General features: G+C 36.3%; 1 protein-coding gene across 2 annotated transcripts; it reads left to right on the top strand.

Annotated features, from left to right (window-relative positions):
* The first annotated feature begins 2,216 nt into the window (after window positions 1-2,216).
* Window positions 2,217-9,985, top strand: OLFML1 (olfactomedin like 1). 2 transcript variants are annotated; one of them, XM_010302785.2, is made up of 3 exons: window positions 2,217-2,668; window positions 4,696-4,984; window positions 8,113-9,985. In XM_010302785.2, the coding sequence occupies exons 1-3, from the start codon at window positions 2,543-2,545 to the stop codon at window positions 8,889-8,891; spliced, it is 1,194 nt and encodes a 397-aa protein (XP_010301087.2). In that variant the 5' UTR covers window positions 2,217-2,542; the 3' UTR covers window positions 8,892-9,985. The 2 variants fall into 2 exon arrangements, with proteins under 2 accessions (XP_010301087.2, XP_075609194.1); XM_075753079.1 differs by having other exon boundaries at window positions 2,300-2,668; window positions 4,699-4,984.
* Window positions 9,986-11,836: the final 1,851 nt, after the last annotated feature.

Genomic DNA, 11,836 nt, shown 5'->3' with positions numbered 1-11,836 from the left:
AAATATGTACCTATATTTATGCATTACATATACAGCTAATATGTAGCTGGTGAAAAAAAACACATATATGCGTATGTGTATGTATATATCTAGGCAGAACAGAGCCGGAAAATGTATAACAACTAAAGAAAAGAAACAACAACCTAATCTCAGTTCTTAACCAGATGCTATAGCATGCCGTCCCAGAATACTGCATCTGACACGGACATCATTGCCATTTACCATGAGATTATGGTTTAATAAGCATGGGAATGTCTCATTAAAAGAAATCCTTGGAAGCTTCTGGTCTTTCAGCTGCTGGAAATTCTGAGAAATGATGCAGCAACACTACAAAATCCAGTTTCTTATACAGCATGCTTAAGCTTATACAGGATGTTTAGCAGTTCAATATATTTTGCTTTGTAGATAACTAGTCCCTGTTTTAAGATGAAGGAAATAAATTCTATGTCTATATCCTGACTTTTAAGTATACTTTCTTGATAGTAAGTTTTTTATATTTTGCTTGGGGTATTTTATTTGCTTAGGTGGTCTGGATTCAAACAGAAATAAGGTTGCTCTGAAACTGATAAGGCTGTGATTAACAAAAATTTATACACACCTATAACACCCTTTCTAAGGAAGAACTTTCAGTGAGGAGTTCTGTTATGACTGATGCTCTGACAATCCAATAAAATTCTCCAAAGAGTCTACTGCCTTATTTTACAGGGAAACCCAGACTACAGCCTGCAATGAAAAAGAATATTAAAAGTCATAAAGTTAAGATACTACTTCATATTACCTTCAAATAGGACTTGCAGGCATAACTTGAGTCAAGTGTGTTCCAAACTGCAGGTAAACCATAGATAGATTTTTTTAATACAGATGTATGATTTCTCCCTACACTAAATGAAGAAATTAACCTACTGAATCGCACAGTCTTCATCTCCTGATCATTGCCTTAGATTATTGTGATAGACATACTAAACTAGGAGAACAACTCAGAAGGATTCCAGGTTCACCTAGGAGGTTAGAAAAGAGATAATTCTTCTGTATGCTTCTGCAGTGTTGAAGCTGATAATTGGAAAAGAAGACAGAGCACTTTGTCAAGATGTTCCATAGTACATACTCAAGGAAGACTCTACACTTCCTAGGGTGTTTATTCTCAGTGCATAATCCTTCAAGGATCCAAGCAAGCAAGCTTTCCATCCTCCCAGGCAGGAATTCTGGAATAAAGTGAAACAGCACTGGCATGGAGAATCAAGTATTAGCCTCCCTGTGCATCATTGACTTTGCGCGTAAATAGGAACTGGTAAATTGTTTACGTCCCTTAGGATAAAGCAATATTAAAAGAAAAAAAATACTTTTCTGTGCACCTCTGTGAAATCTGCCTGTAAAGAACACATAACTGTACCTTGCAACAATCAAGGAAATGGAAGTAAAAATCTGCCTGCTGTGACAAATTTTCATTAATTCTGTCACAAGTCACATGCTTACACACAAGGCAGTCAGAAAGAAAAAGAAAATCTATGTAAATGTGAGGAAAAATCTGTAGAGAAAGAAAATGGGGAAAAAATTAGTGAAGAGGTGGAGAATTCTGAGAAACAGAGACATCCAGTTTGGCTTCACGTACAAAGGGAGCTTTCTAATACCCTAACATGTGGTTTCCTAGCAAATACAATCTTAGCATAGCCATGTATATTTCCAGACAAGGAGGCACTCGGTCATGGAAATTATGAAAAAGAATAAATAAAAATTGCCTCAAATGCAATAGACTCATGTAAGTTAACTATAATTAATTTTTAAGGCATCCTAAGTAGAATTACTATTCTGAAAGAAGAGTCCTATCAAGGACGCCATTAAATTGACACAGAACTGTGTTAAGGATATTGATTTTAGCTAGAAAAGCAATGGCAAGAGAAGAGGGGAAGGAAAAAGTTTTTTTAAAAAATAATTGTATCTATTGTTTTCAGTCCTACTGTAAATAGGCTGAATACTGGAAGTGAAAACAATTGCTTTAGATTGTTTTACAGTAACATCCATAGTTGTTGAAATAGCTACGGACAGTATGCATCAAATCTTCCTGTGAAAGAATGACCAGTGCTTTGAATCTACACTGACTTACACCAAGTATACACTGCACTGTGTTGGTCACACAGGAAAGCAGATGGGAGGAGAAAGGAGGAAAAACAAATTATTTTTATTTGTATTTAATAAAATTTGGCATACAGGCTTTATGTGACTCAGTACTGAACATCTGGGAATGATCATAGGATCACAAACTGGAAAGCAGTCATGTGGCTTCTAGAAATAAACACATTCGGTTCCTCTTCCACAACTTTCTTTTTTTAATGATAAACTGCAACAGCCATTTTAAGTCTTTTTAAAACCAGCAGCCACAGTATTTTTAACTTTTTAGTAATTTTTAGTATTACTGTTTCACATCGTGGCATCAAACAAATGTTAAATTTCATTTAATTCTGGACTGGCAGTAGTGTTTGGGATTGCCCTCCACACTCACACACAATTAATTCACTACTTTTTTGCTTCAAAATTTTATGAAACAATGGTAGTCTTGCAACTCCGATTTTTATTAGTTCCATTCCTCACAAGCATCATGGGAGCGGCGCAATATATGATGCAAGATGCAGCACTAATGAACTACATTGACTGGCGTTTCCTGTCTTTAGAGGTATGTGCTATCTGTATCATTCTGTAATACTGCCTAACTGCAAAGAGGTTTGAAAATGTATGAATGTTCTTCTGTGTGTGTGAATACAGAACAGTTTGTATGCTGAACAGTATCAGGAAGATAAATTTCCATTTTTTTCTAATAAATAAGTAAAATTTTAGCTAAACCTTTAACTATAATGATTCCTAATTACCACATCATTATTTATTGCAGGATATAATTTCAGAATGTTATATTTTTATTTTGTTATCACTTGTAATTTTTTACAATAGCAGTGAATTTAGCTAAATAGGCAGATCTTTATAGTACTGTCACAGTCCATGCTAGGGAACAGTACAACCATCTACCGTCACCAGTAGAAGTGCAGTCGAGTAATAACAAGGAGATGATAGAAATTTATCAGGTATTTTTTCTATGTACAGATGAACCTACGTGGAAGAGTAGTTTAAGACACATTTGTGTAAACTAGCAGTGTATCTGCACTTTAACTAGGAGTTGAAATAATCCCCATACAGCTGGGAGACTGAAATAGGTATTTGCTTTTGATTAATTATGTAAAAGTACCAGTACCTGCTTCTTTTTCTGCAGTAAATAACTACCAGTACTGTAAAATACCTTTTCCATATTGGCATGCTGTAATCATAGATAGTTTATCTTAAATCATTAACATGTCCTCGGCTCCTGACTTGTATTAGTAGACTTTTAGAGAAACTTTAACTTGTCTGATCTCACATTCCCTTTTTGTACAAAGCTCTCACTGGTCTTAACTTCACAACACAGAAAGAACTGAAGAATTAGGTACTCTGTTTGCATTGTGTAGGCTGAGATTCAAATTTTATTAACCGCTATGGGAATAACTTCATATGACAATTTCCATTTATTTGGCACACATTAAAAATGATGCAATCCCACCTGTGGCATTTGGTGCACGGGCCACCAAACAAAGAACAAGAAAAGGGTGAGGCAGATATTGAAGAGAACACTTGAAAACATTTAATATAAAGTTTTTGTAGAAAGTAGTTAAACAGCTTCCTGGGGACTTATGGTTATGTATAAATGGGAGGGGCGAATCCACACCACACCTTGCCAAACAAACAAACAAACCACCACCACCACCAAGCTTAACAGGAACACATGCATACTGCACTTATCATCCAGCAAACTCAAGCATTCTGTAGTCAAAACACCACCTTAACATAAAACACCTGAAATCTGTGCATAAAGCACCAAATCAGAACACCCAATCTGGCAGTTAGATCTACTATGATTGTGTGTTTGGGCTTAAATATTGGCTCAGTTTCCTCATCTTCTCAAAGTGGCAGTTAGGCTTCTATTTTCAGGCCATCTTTGATATTTATGAAAGCAGCTGCATTACAACAGAGAAATCACTTTCCTCACATTTAAAAATGTTGATAATTTGAATCTAGTTATAAAAATACCTCAGTATTCTTTTTTTAAACACAGCCAGCACTTTGACATGAAACCCCCCCCCCCAACAACAAAATCTCAAAGGAGATGTCAGTATTTCCATTTTCCATTTTAAATGGATGAAAAATAGCCATACTAGATACTGTCTTGTTCAGAAGAGGTGTAATTATGTGAAATGTTTGATCACATTTCGAGATTTCCTACAGGAAACTTGTTGAGACTGTTTCACCAGTGTTCCTACAGGAGGAGTTTTGAAAAGTTTCTGAAAAGCATATAACCAGAGATCATGTGCCCTTAAATATCATTGGCTGTTTCCACCAGAGCACTTTTCCACCTGTAGGCAGCAAAACAATGCATCTGGGTGCAGTAATCACGTCAAGAAAAAAAGAAGTGTATTTTTGTTGAGAACTGTGAATGCTAGTGCCAGTCTAATACTCCTCTTCACATAGATATACAGCAACAGACCATTGGGTTGAAATAGGTGGGGCAGGGGGGCCGGAGAGAATAGTATGGTTTTTAAAGTAATCATAAATGAGGTTCTAATCTATACAGAATATACATGTATATCCATGTATTTTCTTCCTGTGTTCTACCTCAAGAAGAGGCTGGAAAAATGCAACCAAGACATACTGGATTACGTGGAAGAATTCCAAGACTTTTCAAAGATGGTACTGTCACGCCTGGCAGGACTGAACAATTACAAGGCTGAGGTTAAAAGTGAAGTAGAGAATTTGTTAACAAGAATTGAACGAGCACAGAGGGACATTGACTATTTTAGATCTGTCACAGATGCTAATACATGTATAGAAGTACATGAAGACCTGGTGAAACAGCAGCTATTTGAAGAAGCAGAGGAAAAAAAGAAACTTAAACTCATGCTTAACACAAGTAAGAACAGTTTACTTTTCAGAACTTTGATGTGAATGAGCCAGTCTCCTAGCCAATTCATGCATGCTGATATAGGGATAACAGATTTTCACAAGTTATGTGAATGCCACAGATAATTGCACAGGTTTTTGGCTGTGGAAATACTAGACTTTATTAAAAAAAAAAACAAAAAAACAAAAACAAAAAACCCAAACACCTACAAAAAAGGAATGGGAGAGGGAGGGAAAAAAGTACAATTCAAACATTTATTTTGCAGATACTCTGCTGCAGATCAAATTGATTCTTTGGAAGCTGGTTTTTATTATAAAGTAATGTAAAAAGCCTCTGAAGGTTTGCTCTTGCAAAGTCACAGAAAAAATGCCAGTACGTTTCTGAATATTGAAGCTATACAAAGGAATTAATGGTGGTCTTTCTTTTTTGGAGTGGGCAGGGGTCAAAACCTCAATTCAAAAGTGAACTCACAAATTACTGTTTTATGGTCCTCCTCTGTTATTCCTTCTCTCCCTCTCCCCTCCATGTACTTTATCAAGAGAGCACATTGGCTTAGCTGCAAGCAAATCTCAGTTCTGAGTTGAAAATTAAGTGTTAAGGTGCCCAGTATGAAGAATGTATACACAATCTATACTTTTTTTTTAAACAAATTAAGTTTTATAAGTATCTTTACCTTAAGAAAGTTGAGTTACAGATGTAAATTACATATTGTAGACATATTTGAAGTAGTCTGTTTCATCTCCATTCAAAAGGAGTAAGAAATTAAAAATAATAAGAAATATGAACTGCCATTTTTTAAAAGCCAGGTGAAAGATCTTCAGCATCATCTATTATACAGTCCTACTACCTTCAACAGAATTAGACTGATTTAATTTTACAAGTAAGTTTGCAATTTGTTCCTTGAACTTTTCCAGCAAAAGAATATTAAGGCAGATGGTAACAGAAGCAATCACCTATTCTGCTTCTAAGCTCTACTCCTAAACCACAATTGAGTGCTCTGAATATCATGATTTCTTTTTTCCATATATAGATTTTTTGAACATTAGGCATATTTTTTTTGAGATGCAGAAAAAATTTGGGATTTTTAAACTGACTGTGATAAGTACACTTTGAAAATTATCTCTGACAGTTTCAGAGGGGAAAAATTACTTTCCATTTTCCCTTGTTGGAAATTATTTCTTTCAATTTTATTGCCGCAGTTCATAGCAACTTTACTATTGTCAGTACTAGTCAGATGCTTGTCCCATTGAAGTCAATGGCAAAACCAGTCCCGGTGTAGATTTTACAACACTTAGAAAAGTAGCAAGATACTTAACTCTAGCAAATAGCAGCTCTGCTTCTATGCTATCATATATTAACTGGAAGTTACAATTATTTTTGCTGAATCACTCCAAAACTCGAGCAAAAAATGGGGTTACTGGTTTTGGTTCAAGTTCACACAGACATGAAAATAAGTAGAATCACTGTTTTTACATGCAGGCGTTGAAACCTCATCCTGCTTTGGGTGGGAAATAGAAAATAATCTCCTGTACATTTTGGGGTATGATAAGAAACAGTGGGCTTTGAAGGTATCATTGTGGAAAATGTGGAAAAATTTTGCTAAACTTCTTGCTCACTGTGAATGTCTCAGTTTCTCAGTCTTCCTCCAAGCCATTATGAAAGTCAAGGAGAGTTTAAAATGTCTCAAGAAGAGAGAGACTATTCATAGATTTCAGATAGTAATCTGGTTATTTCTCCTGCAGAAGGTGTTGGTAAGGCTGGCTAACTATTTTGATTCAACAGTTTTAAGTTTTTAGAATCTATCTAATCAAGAAATGTTAGTTTTTGGAAAGCTATTGTGGCTTGCTCAGGGAAGGTGCATCCAGAGTGAGGACTTCCAAGAAAAAACCCCATGCTGTAGCAGTAATATCCAAATGCTTTGGTTAGAGGGTGTCAGCACACACAGGTGACATAAAGGTTGCTTTCTACAGGCAACTGGAATCTTGCCACTGACTTCAATAGGTTCATATCAGGCCAAATAGGGAAGCTGGTTTTGCTTTCTCCGTTTCATCTACTGCCAGAACTTCCTGCCTTAGGGCTTTATTTGTTCTGTTTACTGAAATGGCTGCACTTCACTAAAGGCAATTCTTTAAACTTCAAATAATGTCTCTTGTAATTTATGAGTGCCTTTGGTAAACAAGCTTGTTAATACGCTTTGTAGTAGAGTTTTTCCTGCAAAGGATGGTCTTTGATAAAGATCTTAGAGTCTAAATGCCTGAGTCTTCACAAGCTTGGTCCTTTTTGGTCATCAGTGCAAAGTGCATACAAAATGTAATGAAGCCAAAACTATGACTCGCTCTCTGCTGGTGCCAATTTTATCCCTATAGAGAGGTAAACAACTATGTAATGCCATCAGCCATGCTTCTAGCATAAGAATTGATAACACAGGCATCATACCAGTTCATTTAAAGACCATCGTAATGTATGGGCATTCCCAGTTTTGTGATCTATATATTTCTAGTTCCTTTGTGCTGCAGGTGTTGGGAAAGGGAGTGGGAAGATAACCCAGTGTTTTGGCTTTCTGTTATGATGATCTATTTTTATTTGTCTTTATATTATAAATGAAAAAAAAAAAGATGGTAAGAGAATTCCTGAAACAAAAATACTATACATAAGGCATATCAAGAAAATGGATTTTAATTTGTATGCCTTCAAGAAGAAATAAATTTGATTGTTTTACTGTGTTGATCTAAAACAGAAGTCACTTCTCTGAAGTAAAAATTACAGTCCTGTAAAAGAACTGACAAGAATAATCAGAGAATCACTAACTGTGCTCTTGATCTCCTCCAGGTACACAAATAGAATCCCTTTTGGATTACACTGGTCTAATAAAGCAGAAAACAACACACTATGTGTAGCTGAAGATTTGCAGTTTCCTTAGCAGGAGATGTTGAATATATCAGATGATAAAATTAGCTTCAACACTACTTACCATAGACATGCTGCTGACAGCTTTACTGATATATTGACCCTGGTCTTATAGTTGGATTAAAAGGTAACTAACTAATTCAAAGAAAGGAAACTAGAAAATTCACAGATATACTAATTTTTTTTATTATTTATTTATTTATTTATTGTCTTTGGGTGTTTTCTTGCAGGTTGTGACCACATGCTTGCAGGTATTAAGTCCCTAAAGGTAGTTAAGAAGATTGGAGATAAGCATGGCTCCTGGATGAAAGACCCTGGCAAAAAGCATACAAAGATTTATTTATTAAATGGTTCTATAAATAATGTTATTTTGGAATTTGCAAATATCATGACATTCATGGAAAACAGTCATACACCAAAAGCTCGCAGAGTCACTTTGCCATTTCCCTGGGAAGGAACTGGCCACATCATCTATCAGGGTTTCCTGTTCTATCACAGATATGGCTCCCTAAATGAGATAATTAAATTCAATATCCAGAAAAGAAATATAACGGACCAAATGCTCCTGCCAGGGGCTGGAAGGATTCCTGCCTATCAGCTTTCTCCATCTACAAAAATAGATCTTGCCATTGATGAGCAAGGGCTCTGGGCAATACATGCAGAACCAGAGACTGGAGGAAACATTGTAATTACTAAAATCAACCATATAACCATGGCAGTAGAGCACACTTGGGATACATCATGCAATAGCAAGGATGCTGAAGCAGCTTTCATGGCATGCAACACACTCTATGTTGTCTACAACTTTCGAGGTGGAGGCACCTCTCGCATACAATGTGTTTATGACGTTTTGGATGCAGTAAATACTTACAAAATCCCAGTATTGCACTTTCCAAAACGTCAGGGTAGCCATTCCACTATACATTACAATCCTAAAGAAAAGCAACTCTTTGCTTGGGGTGATGGATCCCAGATCATTTACAAGCTTCACACAAAACAAAAAGTTTAGAATCTTTAGCGCCTTTTCAAATATACGTAAAAGCTAGCAGTCTCATGTCAACATGGTCATTAAAGTGCATTATTCCCATCTGTTACAACTGTCATCTATTTTACATAAATTTAGGCTTACATACCCCAGTGATCTTAAACAAGTCGTAAACAATATGTAAAGACTCAATTAATATGAATTACATGATGACTAAATACCACACACGCATACAACTCATACACATGCATAAATTAGTCTTAAAGTCTAAGGCTAATTAAAAAAAAAAAAATCCATTTCTGACATGTTTGCTTCCTATCAAAACGATGTATTCTGCTTCAGTGCCATAGAAATCAAATCAGAAGTCCTTCCTGTCCAATATACATTATCTGACAACCTTCACTACCCTGAAGCCCACTGTAGGAAGCTTTATTATGAGCACTATAAAATCATATGCTTCCAGAGAAATTGTCTATACAGTTTTAAAAGGAGTGGTTTATTATATCACAAAGCATAAGACTATACATCTTCACAAACATGGTTTATTGTTACCATATAGTTCTTTTACATTATTACATCAATGCTATTCCTAATCATTGAACTTCTAGACTATTTCCATGAAATTCCACATTTTTGTTATCCATATAGCTGTACAGTCCACTTCTGATCCTGCTAATACATTAGCTACAGGTAAATATTCACTTTTAGCAGCTTCATTTTCCCACCTTTCAATTTTTTCCAGTGTATCACTGCTTATGTGTCAGAAGGAATATTCCTAGATGATCTGTTCTGTGTCATACACTATTTTAAAATGTTTTACAGATCACTCTTTAATTGTTTCCTTTCTTATTAGTCCTCTTTAAGCATTTAGTTGTGAGGCATTTTCTCAATACTTCAAATTACCTCCATTCCTCATAGTGGAATCTTTCTCATCATATCCTCTGACTCCACCAAAATACCTGTACAGAAAAAGTCACCCTGATGAGCACAATAGTGCAAGTGAGGGCATGCCACTGCTCCGTCCTGGTTTTGTGTGTCACAGATAAACACAAGTAAATACAAACACATCTTTGTGTCAAAAATATTATTAAAAAAAAACCCAAACCAAAACAAAAAAATCCTAGACTTTTACTTGCGAAATACATGTACTGGCTATAGGTTTTGGATTTTAGTGTTCTGTTTACTAACACTCGAAACAACAACAACAAAAAAACCACAAAAAACTCCCCACAAAAAATAGTGCTTGAAAAGCAATCCACAGCTGTTTCTACAGAAAACCCATTTTGTTGTTTACACTGAAAGAGCTGTTGTTCTGTTTAAAAATAGCTTCAACAGAACAGCCAAACGTCAGGGAATGATTTTGAAAAGGAGTTCTAGAATACAACTAAGAGTGTATGGACTGCTGAGTTGCAACAGTGGTACTCTACTTTTAGCAAAAAGCCCTGTATCATTCTAAGCAGCCTTAATGACTATAGCATTACTTCCGTGTAACAGAAGCCATAGTAAGCACAGTTAAAGTCATCCTCAGGCTGAAAGTAAGGTGGGCTGGCACTGATTTCCCATGTGACCATGGGTGAAAGGCAGATGAAACTATTTGGCTTTTTATTCCTCATCTGTAAAATTACAAATACAGAAATACAAAATGGTATTAGCCACCTTTGGAATGCTTTGAGATCTTTTACTGCAAAAGGATGTGTAATTATCTTTGCTTAACAAATAAAGGCTTTTCATGTAAATATGGATTGACTCTGCTCTTTAGAAAAGGCATTCTTGGAATATGCTATACACCACACTATCACGCAACAGCGAAAGCCTACATTATTATTCTATGTAGAGATTTCAATGAGAAATCCTCAAAAGTTCAGGCAGGGTCCTCTCCAAACCTCCTGCCCTGGAAAACCTAGCTTCCTAATGAATTAAAGGTACTGCCTAGTTTTGACAGAAGGAGAAAGTTTTGTGTGGATGAGCTTCACTAGATTATTTCATATTGTACAAAATGCAAAAGAAATGAAAACTAATGGAATAACCAAGTTCACAAATCTCAAAACCGAGATTCAGTTACAACTAGGGGCAAAAATGTGTGAACAATCAAACAATTTGAAGAGCTGGAACTCCCAGATATTAATCCTGATACTGATTTGTTGGCAAACCATTTATGTACAAATGAGAGAACATGGATAGAAGGAGGCATCGCTGAATTAGCCTGTCTCAACTATTCTTTAAAGCTCCTAATGATAGGAACTTCACAACTTTCCCCTGGATTTACTCCATCAATTCACAAGCCAGCTGCCGTAACATTTTTCCTAAAGCACAACTTCAATTTTCCTTGCTGCAATGCAAGCCCATTGATTTTTGGCCTGTCCAGCACAAGAACATACGAGTAGCCTTATTTAATCACCAGGGACTTGTCCAACACAGTAGCCAACCTTAAAGAGGATCCAAAAAAAGAATACATATGGAAGAGCAGAATAACAGCGTAAACATATATCTCTCCCTTCAGTGATTCATGCCAGAGGCAGTGTCTTTGTGCTCAGTATTGCAGAAGACTTTTCTTTCATGAATTTCATAGAATCACAGAATGGTTTGGGCTCGAAGGGACCTTTAAAGGTCATCTAGTCCAACCCCCCTGCAATGAGCTGGGATATCTTCAACTAGATCGGGTTGCTCAGAGCCCCATGCAGCCTGACCTTTGATGTTTCCAGGTATGGGGCATCTACCACCTCTCTGGGCAACCTGTTCCAGTGTTTCACCACCCTCACTGTAAAAAATTTCTTCTTCTTTTTATCGAGTCTGAATCTACCTTCTTGTAGTTTAAAACCACTACCCCTTGTCCTATTGCTACAGGCCCTAATAAAAAGCTTGTAACTATCTTTCTTATAAGCCCCTTTTAAGTACTGAAAGGCCACAATACGGTCTCCCCAGAGCCTTCTCTTCTCCAGGCTGAACAACCCCAACTCTCTCAGCTTGTC

The sequence above is a fragment of the Balearica regulorum genome, chromosome 5 (genome assembly GCF_011004875.1).
Source record: "Balearica regulorum gibbericeps isolate bBalReg1 chromosome 5, bBalReg1.pri, whole genome shotgun sequence".
Classification (NCBI taxonomy): Eukaryota; Metazoa; Chordata; class Aves; order Gruiformes; family Gruidae; genus Balearica; species Balearica regulorum.
The sequence above is the reverse complement of the archived record's forward strand: the minus strand, read 5'-3'. Positions and strand labels throughout refer to the sequence as shown.